At 40.2% G+C, this 14,725-nt stretch overlaps 1 protein-coding gene and 1 long non-coding RNA gene across 10 annotated transcripts in view; both read left to right on the top strand.

The window, feature by feature from the left end:
* The window catches only part of LOC146502588 (NLR family CARD domain-containing protein 3-like), a 31,685-nt gene that overhangs the window by 3,044 nt on the left and 13,916 nt on the right, over positions 1-14,725 (top strand). For 4 of the 9 annotated variants that reach the window (XM_085132936.1, XM_085132937.1, XM_085132938.1 and 1 more), the window contains 8 exons: positions 212-313; positions 1,315-1,393; positions 1,556-1,760; positions 1,912-3,736; positions 11,435-11,608; positions 11,841-12,014; positions 13,633-13,806; positions 14,511-14,684. In XM_085132936.1, the coding sequence (XP_084989062.1) occupies positions 212-313; positions 1,315-1,393; positions 1,556-1,760; positions 1,912-3,736; positions 11,435-11,608; positions 11,841-12,014; positions 13,633-13,806; positions 14,511-14,684 (2,907 nt within the window). The remainder of the gene's footprint in view (positions 1-211; positions 314-1,314; positions 1,394-1,555; positions 1,761-1,911; positions 3,737-11,434; positions 11,609-11,840; positions 12,015-13,632; positions 13,807-14,510; positions 14,685-14,725) is intronic. The other 5 variants (XM_085132939.1, XM_085132940.1, XM_085132941.1 and 2 more) reach the window with 5 other exon arrangements.
* Positions 3,744-11,089, top strand: LOC146502589 (uncharacterized). The gene is made up of 2 exons (XR_014869365.1): positions 3,744-7,674; positions 7,938-11,089. It is a non-coding gene; the product is annotated as an uncharacterized LOC146502589 (long non-coding RNA).

Raw genomic sequence — 14,725 nt, 5'->3', positions numbered from 1 at the left:
ATTATTTACTGTTATTTATACACGTTGGTTGTTGCTGATGTTCCTCTGCTGTTTTTTTTAAATGTTTTTTTAATATATTTTTAATGGAGTTTTTGTTTTTTCTCTCTCTCCCTCTCCTAACTTTCTCATCAACTTCTCTTTCTTTCCTCAATTTCTTTCTGTACCCCGGTCTTTTTATCAGTCATTGAATAAAATATGTTTGTGTCTGCAGAGGTCAGAGGTCACAGTCTGCAGGATCCAGCTGTCCATCTGTGAGGAGTGACCGGTCCAAAGATCAACCTCCACTCTTCAGTGCTGAACCTGGACCAACGAGGTCAGAGAGCTGTGATGACTCCTTTACATGTTTGGGTTTTCCTGGATAAATATGACCTGAAACATCCTCAGATTGTTACAAAGATTCATTAAAAAGAAAACAATGAAAGAGAAAAGATCAAAATGTTAGACTTGGTCATTTGCTGTTTGAGGACAGTGATGCTCATATCTGTGGGGAAAGTGTGACCTGAGTGGGTTCATGTTTGTCTTTAAAGAACAGAGCTGCTCTGATTCTCTTTGTGTCTGATCTGTTAAACAGTCTGAGAGGTCACAAAGAGACCCAGCAGCTAAAGCCTGGATCATACTGGCTGCTGTTAATGAGACTCCATCAGGACAACACTGAACCACAGTGGTGTGGATGTAGTGGATAAATCCCACCATACTGATGCTCAGATTTAATCACAGGGAACAAAACCAGATGTTACCTTCAGATTGTGACCTTTGGAGTGGAGGATGCAGATTTCAATAGAGAATAAATGTTGTTGTTTTTCAACTGTGAAAAAAAGAATCTAATTTTCTGAACTTAAGAATTTATGATGGTGGAAAAAACATGGTGACTATAACACAACATTTCCACTGTGTTCATAGAATGAATGTAAAACTTTCAGACATTCATTAAATATGCAAAATGTATACAGAAACATCAGAGGGTCAGATGTGAAGCCCTCAGTGATTTTGATCAAATGACTCATCAGTTATTGATCTGTACTACACTGATCTACCACGTTAGTAAAGCTGGTGTTCTGGTGGTGGAGGGAGACCTCGGATCATGTTCTGGTTTTGGAGCAGTGATCTGCTGATGGTTCAGTTTAATGAGCTTCTTCCAAATCATCCCTGACATCACCACTGAAAGGATGTCCATAAAAAAGACTGAAAATTACTGATATGTTCACAATCTGAGAGGTTAAAACTTGACAAACTTGATTCAGATGAAGTTTTTTCAGCAGAATCTACTGGATCTTTATCCTGTGCTTGAACTAATCCTTCATGTTTCCTCCACAGAGTGGACCAGCAGAGCTCAGAGGTTCCCAGTGGTCAGTCTGCCCAGCAGCATCAAACACAGCTGGACTCCATATTTATGGTCTGTACATGTACAACAACTACTGTTACATCTATTCTATTCACAGTCATCTCCATGCTGCTCTTTGTAGACCAGTAGATTGTCAGTGTGTCCAACATGGATCTGATGTTTGGCTCCATGATTTCAGTCTGATTGGCTCATTCATAAAGTATTCTGTTCCAGCTGCTGGAGGACAACATCATCATTTTTGTGAAGAACGAGCTGAAGAAGATCCAGAAGGTTTTGAGTTCAGATTACCCAGAATGCTTAGAGAGTCAGAGGGAGGATGACGAGCAGAGGAGCAGCAGCAGAAAGGCAATTGTGAAGATCACAGTGGACTTCCTGAGGAGAATGAAGCAGGAGGAGCTGGCTGACCGTCTGCAGAGACGTAAGAGGATTTATCTAAAGATTTAAGCTACTGGATAAATGAGACACCTGTGACACCAGTGTGTTCAGTCATTTCTCAGTGAGTCAGAAATTTTCATCAGCGTTTTGTAAAATACAGTTGTTGAAGTTGTATTTTTAATATTATTATTCAGAACTTCCAGCTGCAGTTTGTCATCGTAACCTTAAATCCACCCTGAAGAGGAAGTTCCAGTGTGTGTTTGAGGGCATCGCTAAAGCAGGAAACCCAACCCTTCTGAATCAGATCTACACAGAGCTCTACATCACAGAGGGAGGGACTGCAGAGGTCAATGAGGAACATGAGGTCAGACAGATTGAAACAGCATCCAGGAAACCAGACAGACCAGAAACAACAATCAGACAAGAAGACATCTTTAAAGCCTCACCTGGAAGAGATGAACCAATCAGAACAGTGCTGACAAAGGGAGTGGCTGGCATTGGGAAAACAGTCTTAACACAGAAATACACCCTGGACTGGGCTGAAGACAAAGCCAACCAGGACATCCAGTTCATATTTCCATTCACTTTCAGAGAGCTGAATGTGCTGAAAGAGGAAAAGTTCAGCTTGGTGGAACTTGTTCATCACTTCTTTACTGAAACCAAAGAAGCAGGAATGTGCAGCTTTGAAGACTTCCAGGTTGTGTTCATCTTTGATGGTCTGGATGAGTGTCGACTTCCTCTGGACTTCCACAAAACTAAAATCCTAACTGACCCTAGAAAGTCCACCTCAGTGGATGTGCTGCTGATAAACCTCATCAGGGGGAAACTGCTTCCTTCTGCTCGTCTCTGGATAACCACACGACCTGCAGCAGCCAATCACATCCCTCCTGACTGTGTTGGCATGGTGACAGAGGTCAGAGGGTTCACTGACCCACAGAAGGAGGAGTACTTCAGGAAGAGATTCAGAGATGAGGAGCAGGCCAGCAGGATCATCTCCCACATCAAGACATCACGAAGCCTCCACATCGTGTGCCACATCCCAGTCTTCTGCTGGATCACTGCTACAGTTCTGGAGGATGTGCTGGAAATCAGAGAGGGAGGACAGCTGCCCAAGACCCTGACTGAGATGTACATCCACTTCCTGGTGGTTCAGGCCAAAGTGAAGAAGGTCAAGTATGATGGAGGAGCTGAGACAGATCCACACTGGAGTCCAGAGAGCAGGAAGATGATTGAGTCACTGGGAAAACTGGCTTTTGATCAGCTGCAGAAAGGAAACCTGATCTTCTATGAATCAGACATGACAGAGTGTGGCATCGATATCAGAGCAGCCTCAGTGTACTCAGGAGTGTTCACACAGATCTTTAAAGAGGATAGAGGACTGTACCAGGACAAGGTGTTCTGCTTCATCCATCTGAGTGTTCAGGAGTTTCTGGCTGCTCTTCATGTCCATCTGACCTTCTTCAACTCTGGACTCAATCTGCTGGAAGGACAGCAAACAACATCCAAGTGGTTTAAACGGTTTGGAAAACAAGAATTACAGAAAAAAGACAAATCTGCAGAGAAACTCTTCTACCAGAGTGCTGTGAACAAGGCCTTACAGAGTTCAAATGGACACCTGGACTTGTTCCTCCGCTTCCTGCTGGGTCTTTCACTGCAGACCAATCAGAATCTCCTACGAGGTCTGCTGACACAGACAGGAAGTAGTTCACAGACCAATCAGGAAACAGTCCAGTGCATCAAGGAAACGCTCAGAACCAATCTGTCTGCAGAGAAAAGCATCAATCTGTTCCACTGTCTGAATGAACTGAATGATCGTTCTCTAGTGGAGGAGATCCAACAGTCCCTGAGATCAGGAAGTCTCTCCACAGACAAACTGTCTCCTGCTCAGTGGTCAGCTCTGGTCTTCATCTTACTGTCATCAGAAAAAGATCTGGATGTGTTTGACCTGAAGAAATACTCTGCTTCAGAGGAAGCTCTTCTGAGGCTGCTGCCAGTGGTCAAAGCCTCCAACAAAGCTCTGTAAGTAAATATGTGATCATTCCTTTTGTTTAGAAAAAAACAATTCTACTTAAAACATAATTTTCGTGTGTAATTAACAAAGTGTGAGTGAGCAGCAGGTATACTGTCGATGTCCACCTTTGTTGGTGGCATTCATGTCATGTTTATGCGGTCTGCTGTCACTTCATCGGCACTCCGCGTTTGGACCGTCGTGGTGGTGGAGTTGCCACTGTTTTCCGGGACAGTTTATCCTGCAGAGCTTTGGACTCTGAGACTTTCCCTTCCTTTGAGTCACAACCTCTTAAGGTCGGTTCAATATATTTTACTGTGTTTTAATCTACTGACACTACCGGCCCCGCTGGTGTTTTTATCCAGGATTTCACAGACTTTTTATCCTCCATTATTAAACTGGTGAAAGTCTTGATGATCTGCGATTTCAACTTGCACGTGGATGATCTTATGTTGAGATTTGAAATATATATTTTGAATGCGTATTTGTTGATTATATTGTTTTATGTATAAAAGAAGGCCATCTTTAAGATTAGACTCTGTTTTTGCAGACTATGAGCTCCAGACAGAGTGAAACTAAGTTCAGACAGAAGGGTGACAGGTTGCCCTGGCAACAGACTTTAGAAAGAGGAAGTTATTGCAAGCTGCACAGGAATTTTTAGTGCACAGGCATATTAATAAAATCAGACGCAGAAAAGAGGAACTGAATAGAAGAAGTTTTGTGTGTAATGAAACTGTGTGTGTGACGTCGAGAGGTACATAAATAACCTGGCTTTCTTTTTTTTGCTTGAGACTGGCTGATATGAGCAGGCGTTTCTGTGTGTGCTCAGTTTCCATATCCCGGGATATGTAAATAAAGATCATTTTTTAAAGTAAAAGACCACTTTTGAGCCGTGTCTTTTTGGCCCTAAGAATCAAAAGAACCGTTTTTAACACTTACCTGTAGCATGGCCTCTGACTTTTTATCCATTACAGACTCTTTTAGTTGTATTCAGCATGTCTCTGGTCCCACTCACGTTAAAGACCACACCTTGGACCTCGTGTTTTCTCTTGGCTTAGACATAACTCATCTTTGTGTCACTTGTGACTAGGCGATATATCGAGTTTTTTTAAAAAATATCGATATATTTTTATATGAGATATAAGATGTGACAATATCCTTTATATCGATATAGTCTATGTTACGTTATAATTATACTTGTGGAGCCGCAAGTTTGCCTCTCTTTCGTCCATTTTTGTCTCTACGCAACGTTACTCGACTTCACCTCTCTCCTTCACTGAAGACATCCCCCTCCTTCCCCATCACCTGCAGATGGAGATGCACGAGATGGACATGGCAAATCTCCGCTAATGAGTTACTGCGCATCGCCCCGTGCGTGGGGCTGGATGGCATCAATGTGTTAACGAGCTAACCAAGCTAACAACATGCAGCCCAGAGGGGCTGCACAGCCTAAAATCCTTTCATTCTCTCAGAAGTTGACAGTGTGCCTTATGTATGAATTCTGGTTGTACTTGATGACCGCGAACCGATTTTTTGTGGTACACCGCGCTCAGCAATCTGTCAAAAAAATTTTAGTACGACTTTGCTAAGCTACGGAGCTGCACCGCTTGATGGATTGTCGGAACATTACGGCTACCGAGGAGCCTCGCGGAGTGATACGTACTGTGCTTCAACGTAATATTACCGTATTGTGTGTGTATAAGGACCATAAATGGCACCTGTTAAGAGACGTGGTTACGAAGCGGATTTCAAACTCCAGGCTGTCAGTCACTCAGTAGAACTTGGGAACAGAGCAGCTGTGAAATCTGCCCTTGTTATTATGCTCAGCGTCTTTTAGTTTACACTTTGACTGCACAATTGTGAGCTTTTTGTTATGCACAAAAACAACATAGTTTTCTTTTATTTATGGAGCATTATTATTTAATAAATGCTCATAATTTATTTTTGAGTAGTTTTTTCATGTACATTATTATACCCCGATTCTTTTGTCCCCATGACAGAACAGAGAAAACCGACTCATAGTGTGTTAAAATATTTATATTTCTTTTTATTCAATCATCTTCCGGAAGAGAGAGACCCATGCACAGCTCAAACGCCAGTTGCAAGAGCTCTAACATTAGAATCATAAACTGTGCTTCATATAGGTGTTATTTTGGTACTTTACACGTCACACAGTCTCAAACATTGCTTATATGGCAAGTTCCTCATTTCAGTGTCTTATCTATTAATATGGCTGTGCACTAAAACTTCCTGTTTTTCAGTCTGGCTGAGAACTTAGTTTGTGAGTTAAAAGTGGCCTTACTCTACAAGCCTTCATTATTAAAGTACATAAAACAATCTAATGAGCAGATACTCATTAAAAAATAATTATTTTTCCTAACAACATCTATGCTGTATGTTAATAGAAGTGCCTGTGTGACATCTGGGACACAGCTTGGACTAAGAACTCTCTTTTTGTTCTTACTTTATGGCTTAAAAAAAATATCAAGATCTTATATCGCCATCCAGCTAAAAAAATATTGAGATATGAATTTTGGGTCATATCGCCCAGCCCTACTTGTGACATACAAGTGAGTGACCATTCTTGTATTATTTCTAACCTCAGCTTCCCTCTGTACACACCACCATCCAATCTCTTTTCTTCAGTAAGCGGTTCATAAATCAGGATGTTGCGCTGAAGTTTTATGATTTATTGGATCTTCATGTCATCAGGGGCTGCACTCATGCTGATGTTGCTACGCAGTGTTTTAATAGCCATTGTTTGGAGATATTAAATTTGGTGGCACCTTTAAAAACTGTAATTGCTGCTCCAAAAAGAGCTCATCCGTGGATAAACGATGACATAAGGAAAGTCAAAAGACTCTGTAAGAAAGCAGAACGCCTTTGTAAATCAACTAAACTTATAGTTCACAGGCTCCACCTTAGGGAACTTTGGGTTTCCCTGCATGAAACCATTAAATCAGCTAGATCAGGATATTTTTCTCAGTTGATCTCATCAAACAAGAGAAATTCCAAAGTACCATGAAATTCCAAGTATCCATGACTTTCTAAACTTCTTTGTGGATACAGTTAATAATGTCCATATGAACACTGGTTCTTCAATACCGTTTGTTTGTGTCTCTGGTCCACCTCCCCTTCATTTACTGTCAGTGATTAACCCATTGACCATACATGACCTTTCACTTTTTCTGGATAAAATGAAAATCACCACTTGTCCAAATGACATTCTAACTGCTGTGCTGTTTAAAAATGCTCTGTCTCTCATTGGCCCCCCTATTGTAGAAATATGCAATGCCTCTCTTTTAACCGGGGTGGTCCCTAGGTTCTGTAAGCATGCTGCTGTTGAGCCCATATTAAAAAAGAGCAGTTTGGATCCAACACAGCTTAAGCTCCCATTACTGTCAAAAATTCTGGAAAAAGTAGTTGCACATCAACTTACCGCATTTTTAGAAAAACATGAAATCTCTGACAAATTTCAGTTGGATTTCCGTAAGTGTCACTCAACAGAAACTGGATTAATTAAGGTCTCTAGTGACATTATGATGTCAGCTGACTCCGGAACATCCACAGTCATGGTTTTGCTGGACTTAACGTCTGCCTTTGATACCGTTGACCATACGGTCCTGATTAACAGGCTCCGGCACATAGTCGTTGTGTCCGGTCTGGCTCTGGAGTGGTTTCAGTCATACCTTTCCAACAGGTCTTTTATTGTCTTTGCAAATCAGTTTATGTCACACTCTAAGGACCTGTGTGGGGTCCCACAGGGTTCAGTTCTGTGACCGATTATTTTTCCTCCTGTACATGTTACCCATAGGACTTATACTTAGGCAGTTCCCTGATTTATCACCTCTATGCCGATGATATTCAGCTCTACTGCTCTTTTAAGCTGATGGAAGTCCATAAACTGTCCTCTTTAACCCTTTAAAACCGGTCAGAGCGGGCACGCTCTGTTTTGCGTAACTATTTTTAAATCCCTGTAGAACCGGAACCACGTAAGCTAGCACAATGATTTTTTTCTGCATATGAAACCGGAGGAGTTGTACTTACATCTTATCCCATCAGCTTGCCCTAGGTCAAGATTTTCTTCCACATAAAGCTTTGCAAAAATTGCACTAAAAGTACTGGCAGCAACAGCAACATGATATTCCCGATACACGCTTTGCTGATCTGATCAGCTGTTCAAAACACTTGCTACGTTGGAATAGATGTCAGCGCAAACTATTGCATGTCCGCCATTACTTGCCCGATTTTGCAAATTTGGATTATAATATTTATTTGCGTTTTTCCTGCAGTATATAAAAATGGGTGTATCTCAAAAATAAAACTATGAAGACACTAAAAATAAATTTCCTGTTGATGGAAACTATTTTGTGCAACTTTTTTGTACTTACAGTTTTGAGGGATAAACCTCATAAATTTCTCTAACTAGAAATATATGGAAAAACAAAAACGATTTTCTGTTTTTTCTTAATTTGTTTATGTAGTTACTATGGACTTAATGAATACATATTATTAGAATTTGGGCTATAATGGTTGCATTGATGTATGGCAACTTGAAATGCTCCCAAAAATGGCACTACAGCATGTAAAAATATAAAGATAAGCTCTGGCGGACTTGGTTCTATGGTAGGTCTTAAAGGGTTAATAAAATGTTTAGCTTCCATTTAACAGTGGCTTGGAGACAACTACTTGCAGTTGAACTCTGGATCTTGATTCTGCCATGTCTCTAGAGCAACACTCTAGACAGTTAATTAGGAACTGCCTTTTTCAGCTAAGAAATATCTCCAAACTACAAACTTTTTTTTCTAAATCCAAGTTAGAAATGATTATTCATGCTTTTATTTCTTCTCGCTCAGATTATTGTAACAGTCTTTTTCTTTGTTTGAGTAAAAAGAATCTTGACCGTCTCCAGTCAGTCCAGAATGCTGCTGCAAGGCTTTTAACAAAGACACGAAAAAGAGAGCACATTACATCAGTTTTACGCTCATTACACTGGCTTCCAGTACATTTTAGAATTGTCATGAAATTAATATATTCTTAGTGCTTATTTTCTTATTATATTGTTTTATGTATATTAGTAATAAAAGCTTGTAAAGCAAGGCCAGTTTTGACTCAAAAACTAAGTGCTCAGCCAGACTGAAAAACAGGAAGTTAGTGTAGAGCTATACAAGCATATTGATAAATACAGGAAGCCAGATACTTGTACAATCCTTGTACGATACAAGGAGTTGTTGAAACTGTGTGACATGTAAAGTACCAAAATAACACCTATATGAGACACATTTTATGATTCTAATGTTAGAGTTTCTGCAACTGGCTTTTGGGGCTGTGCAGGGCTCTCTCTTCCGAAAGATGATTGAATAAATATATAAATGTTTTGACCACTCTGAGTCGGGTTTTCTCTGTTTTATCATGGGGATCAAAGAATCGGGTTTAATAGAATTCATTTTAAAATCTTAGTACTGACTTTTAAAGCTTTGAATCGTGACGCTCCTGCCTATATTTCTGATCTCTTAGAATCTCACACTCCTCTCGCAGCCTGGGATCATCTAATCAAAGGCTGTCAGCAGTAGAGCAGGGCGATATGACCAAAAATATTTAGCACGACATACATTTGAAAATATGTCATAACGATATAACTGACGATATAATTGACACTAGACAAAATACTTTACAACTCCACAACTTTATTAGTGCAAAAAAAAAAAACATCAATGCATTTTCACTTAAACAGGCAGATGTCTTTTATATGCATTAAAGTTATATAAAAATTTAGCAGTGCAAATGCAAATTCCTTGCTGACAGTTTAACCGAAAGACATTTCCAGTGGAAATTGGGCGACATATTCTCAGGATAACCATGTATAATATCCACAAAACTTAAAATGAGGTTATACACACGCAATACGGTAATATTATGTTGAAGCACAGTACGTATCACTCCGCGAGGCTCCTACGATAGCCGTAATGCTCCAACAATCCATCAAGCGGTGCGGGTTCGTAGCTTAGCAAAGTCGTTCTAAAACATTTGACAGATTTTTGAGCACCATGTACCACATAAAATCTTTTCGAGGTCAGTAAACACAACCAGAATTCACACATAAGGCACACAGGATTATAAGGGGCACTGTCGATTTTCAGAAAAATCAAAGGATTGATTTTAAGTGTGCCGTATTTTCCAAAAAATACGGTAATAACGACGGCCCACTAGCATGCTCTACCAAAAATAGTGCTTTGTTGTGTATTTGACGAAAGCTAAACCACTGCCACACCACTGAAGTTGCAGCATTTTTACAAACATATTCTGGTTCATCCGTTTCATTCAACGATCTGCTTTTGCCCTTCTCATTCTCTGTCCCCACCATGCTTTTTCCGTCATGTGTGTATGAAAACAAAAGCACTGCGCATGCGCCTTTTACCCATATACTATCTCGATATTTCCCTACAGTGAAACACATACACATTATTATTATTATTATTATTATTATTATTATTATTATTATTATTATTATTATTATTTTATTAGGTCTTGAGACATTCAGCTGCATTGCTATGACAACCTCACATTAGGTGGAATTTGATTATAATGGAAAAGGAGTCTTGCCACGTTGAGCCAGTCCAAGAAGGTACTAATGGAAAAAGGACTACAATTTCAGTATTTCTGGAAGATTCATCAGATCTGCAACTGCAGTTATAACCCTTATTAAAGCACCCAGACACAGCTTATGGTCGACCAGTAGCTGACAATTATCAACTACTACAAAATGAATATAAACAAATATAAAAATAAGCATCTATGACAGCATACATCAGCATTAATTACCTTTAGTTTGTACCTGTGGTCAAAAATTTTAGCATTAGTTTTGGTGAAAACAAATGCAGGACAAAAGATGAAGTGGCAGTCATAAAAATTAGAAAATTAACAGTATTTGAAAACCATGTTCTTAAGAAATAGAACAATTTCCACTTAAGACCTGACATTCAGGGATGCATTTATATTACACAAGAACTGTACTGATAATTATTGGCAACAGGTCTGATGGAGTGATGCATCCAAAGTCAGAGATCCAGCAAAGAGTTTCTATAGCTATTTGTAAAACATCTCATGGTTTGAAGCTGCATGTAAGCCTGTGGTGTTGGGAATTGTCAAACGTATTAAATAATACGTATATTAAAGAATAAATGGAGTCATACAGTTGGCTTTCAAGTTGGTTTGAAATTCACAACCTCTGTTATGCTTTATATACTGTATTTTCATATATTGTAGCAGGCTTTTTACAATCATACTAATTGTAAGAGCCATCTAAATGCTAGATCATTGGTACTGATAAAATGGTTAAAAGGATAAATATAAATTTTTGTTGTTGTAAAAAATATTTCATGTAAATTCAAAAATGCTGTTATGTTAAAGGCATAGAATATAGAAATGTGAAATTCTAATGCACTTTTTGGTATTTTGGGCGTCTGGCACACTGTAATTATGTGCTTGTGTGGTTGGGGGGGGGAGGGGGGGTATAAGCTGGAGTCAACACTGTTTTTTGACAGAGTCTGGCTATGTTAATTCTAAGTTTCATTAAACATCTCTTTTGAAAGAAAAGTGACAAGTCACATGCTTGTTGCTGGTACAGACTTCTAAAGGTGGTACAGAAGAGTGAAATAGAGCCGGAGTGACGTCGCGATAAAACTATTTATCACAAATATATTTTTCAGACTCAGTTTCTGTAACCTCTCCAAGAGAAGCTGTGAACCTCTGTCTTCAGTTCTCAGCTCCCAGTCCTCTAGTCTGAGAGAGCTGGACCTGAGTAATAACAAGCTGAAGGATTCAGGAGTGAAGCGTTTGTCTGCTGGGTTGAAGAGTCTACATTTTAAACTGGAAACTCTAAGGTCAGATCAATTGCCTTTCTTTTTGTGTGTGTGTGTGTGTGTGTGTGTGTGTGTGTGTGTGTGTGTGTGTGTGTGTGTTGAAAAAAATAAACCTTTTACCTATAAATGTTCTTTTAAATTGTTATACATATTTAACAGAAGGGATCAAAGTCTGTTCCAAAGCTTAATAATGTAAGTTGTCATTGCATCATGAATGCACGTATGTGCCATGTATTCTTCTTTTTTTTTTCAGACTGAGTGGCTGTAACCTCTCACAGAGAAGTTGTGACGCTCTATCCTCCATTATCAGCTTCCAGTCCTCTCTTCTGAAAGAGCTGGACCTGAGTACCAATGGCTTGCAGGATTCAGGAATAAAGAAGCTGTCCGTTGCAGCGGAGAGTCCATATTGTAAACTGGAAACTCTCAGGTTGGATCAAGTGACTTCCTTTTTTTGTGTAATGACAAAATTAGCAAATTGAGTATTTTACACAATTAAGTTCAACTTCATTCTTTTTCGTGTAGCACTATAAAAAAATATTTATAAATCACATTAAATGGCCATACTTTGGTAATGCTTTGAAATAACTACAGTTGATTTAGCACCCATCCATCAATTCTCTCCTGCTTATCCTCATTGGGGCAGGGGTTGCTGATAGAAATCAACACCCACCGGGAACGAGTCCACCTTATTGCTGGTTATAAGGATCAAATGAGCCAAACACCCCATTCTCCCACAGCATCTCTCACACAATACTCCAAGGGACACAGTCGAACTCCTTCTCCAAGTTTACAAAACACATCTAGACTGGTTAGGCAAATTCTCATGCACCCTCAAGTGTCTTCAAGAGTGTAAAATGCAAATCCAGTGTTCCGCAAAATGCATTCTTCCTCCTGTAACCAAGGTTTAACTAACGAGCAGACAGTCCTTTCAGGCACCTTGACATAGACTTTCCCAAAAAAGGCTGAGGAGTGTGATCCCCTACACTTAGAGCACACCCTCCGGTCCCGCTTCTTAAAGATGGAAACCACTAACCCGGTCTGCTATTCTAAAGGTACAGCCCCTGGTCTCCACGCGAAATTGTAGAGACCAAGACAACTTCCAGAGCCTTTAGGAACTCAATGTGATTCTTATACATTCCAGGGGCCTGCCACCAAGAGGTTTCTTAACTGCCTCAGTAACCACACCCCAGGTGATGGACCAGTTACACCCCCCGCCCCCCAGACTCTGCTTGCTCTATGGAAAATGTGCCAGAAATATTAAGGAGGTCCTTAAAGTATTCCTTGCACTGCCCAGCAATATCGTCAGTTGATGTTGGCAGCACTCTGTTCACATTATACACAGTGGAGGTGGAGCCACTGCCTTGCCCAACTGAGTCCCCTGATGGTTTAAAAGAACCTCTTTGAGGCATTCCAAGTCTTTCTCCATGGCATCATTGTTTTTGATTCAATCACCGCCCAAGCCGCATTGCACAGGACAAATCGGCTGCCTCCAAAGTCCCACAGGCTAACCAAGCCTGAGAGGAGGACTACTTCTGGTGGAAGTCACCACCCAGCTAACTTAAATGGAGGTCCTGAGCATGGTCCATTCAGACTTAATCTCTGAAAATACAGTTGCAGATCTGATGATATGATTACAAAGCCAATCACTGACTTGTGGCCTGGGTGTCATGTGCGCTTATGGACATCATTATGTTCAAACGTGGTGTTTGTTATAGACAAACTGCGATTCTCAGAGGTGTCCAGTAACAGAATATCACTCGGGTTCAGATGTGGCAGGCCGTTCCTCCCAATCACACCCCTCAAGTCTCATGTAGTTGCCGACATGAGCATTGAAGTCTCCAAGTAGGATGACAGAGTCCCCAGGTGGAACACCGTCCAAGAAGGCCGCGTACTCCAAAATGTCATTCGCAGGTGTAGGGAACAAACCCTCTTGTCTACTGAGAAAACCTCACCATAAACATGAATAAATATTGCTCAATAGCCCTCAGTGCTTCATGAATACACTTTAACAACTGGCTCATTGTTATGTGTTTCTAATTTTTCAGACTGAGTGACTGTGATCTCTCGGAGAGAAGCTGTGAAGCTTTGTCCTCAGTTCTCAGCTGTCAGTCCTGTAGTCTGAGAGAGCTGGACCTGAGTAAGAATGAAGTTAAGGACACAGGAGTGAAGCTTTTGTCTGTTGGACTAAAGAGTCTGTATTGTGCACTGGAAAATCTCAGGTCAGGATTTTATTTTAATGATGATCATTTAAAATTTGAATATTACTGCATAAACAACTAACATTTAAATATTGTTTCTTGTGGAATATTGAATGACTATGAATACACCGAGAAGTCATGTTTGATTAAGATGTGTCATTTATTGTGCATAGTAAAGAACAGTCTATGTTGTTTACTAAAATTAGTAACATCACATCTGAATTATTTCATAAAACTGTGTCATGCATTTGGTAGTTAGAGGCTACACTACTGTAATTCATTATGAGTTTGTTCTGAAAGCTCCCTTAAAGGCATTCAAATGACTCACTCAGAAACAGCACTGAGAGGGAAGAGAAACATAAATTATCTCTTTTTTTTCTCTCCATCGGCTCCCTGGGAATTCCAGAAAATCAATCTAAAGTCCTTCTTCCAACATATAGTCTTATACAACCACATTCCCTCATATAGCACATATCCTAATGCCAGACCCAGAGTGCAGATTTACTTGTGGTGCTTAGAGTTTTTAAAAGAAGAAAACTTTGGATGACTTTTCCTCCCTCAACCTGGTCCTGCTTCAGGTCCTTTGCTATTGAAAGACTTCTTCCTCTCCAGTGTCACAAAGCACTGATGATCTGGGTGTTAAATCTCTCTGAAAGAAGAAACAAAAAGAAAAAAATTGTACAGAGTAGAGTTCACAGATGGATTGTTGTTTTGTGTGTCTGCAGTATGTCATGCTGTCTGATCACAGAGGAAGGCTGTAGTTCTCTGGCCTCAGCTCTGAGCTCCAACCCCTCCTATCTGAGAGAGCTGGACCTGAGCTACAATCATCCAGGTGATTCAGGAATGAAGCTGCTGTCGGCTGGACTGAAGGATCCAGGCTGGAGACTGGACACTCTCAGGTATGGAGAAAATGTCTGATAGAGGAGGAAGAGCTGGAATC

This window comes from Neolamprologus multifasciatus, chromosome 15, assembly GCF_963576455.1.
Source record: "Neolamprologus multifasciatus chromosome 15, fNeoMul1.2, whole genome shotgun sequence".
Lineage (NCBI taxonomy): Eukaryota > Metazoa > Chordata > Actinopteri > Cichliformes > Cichlidae > Neolamprologus > Neolamprologus multifasciatus.
Note: the sequence above shows the minus strand (reverse complement) of the source record. Positions and strands in the feature narration are given on the sequence as shown.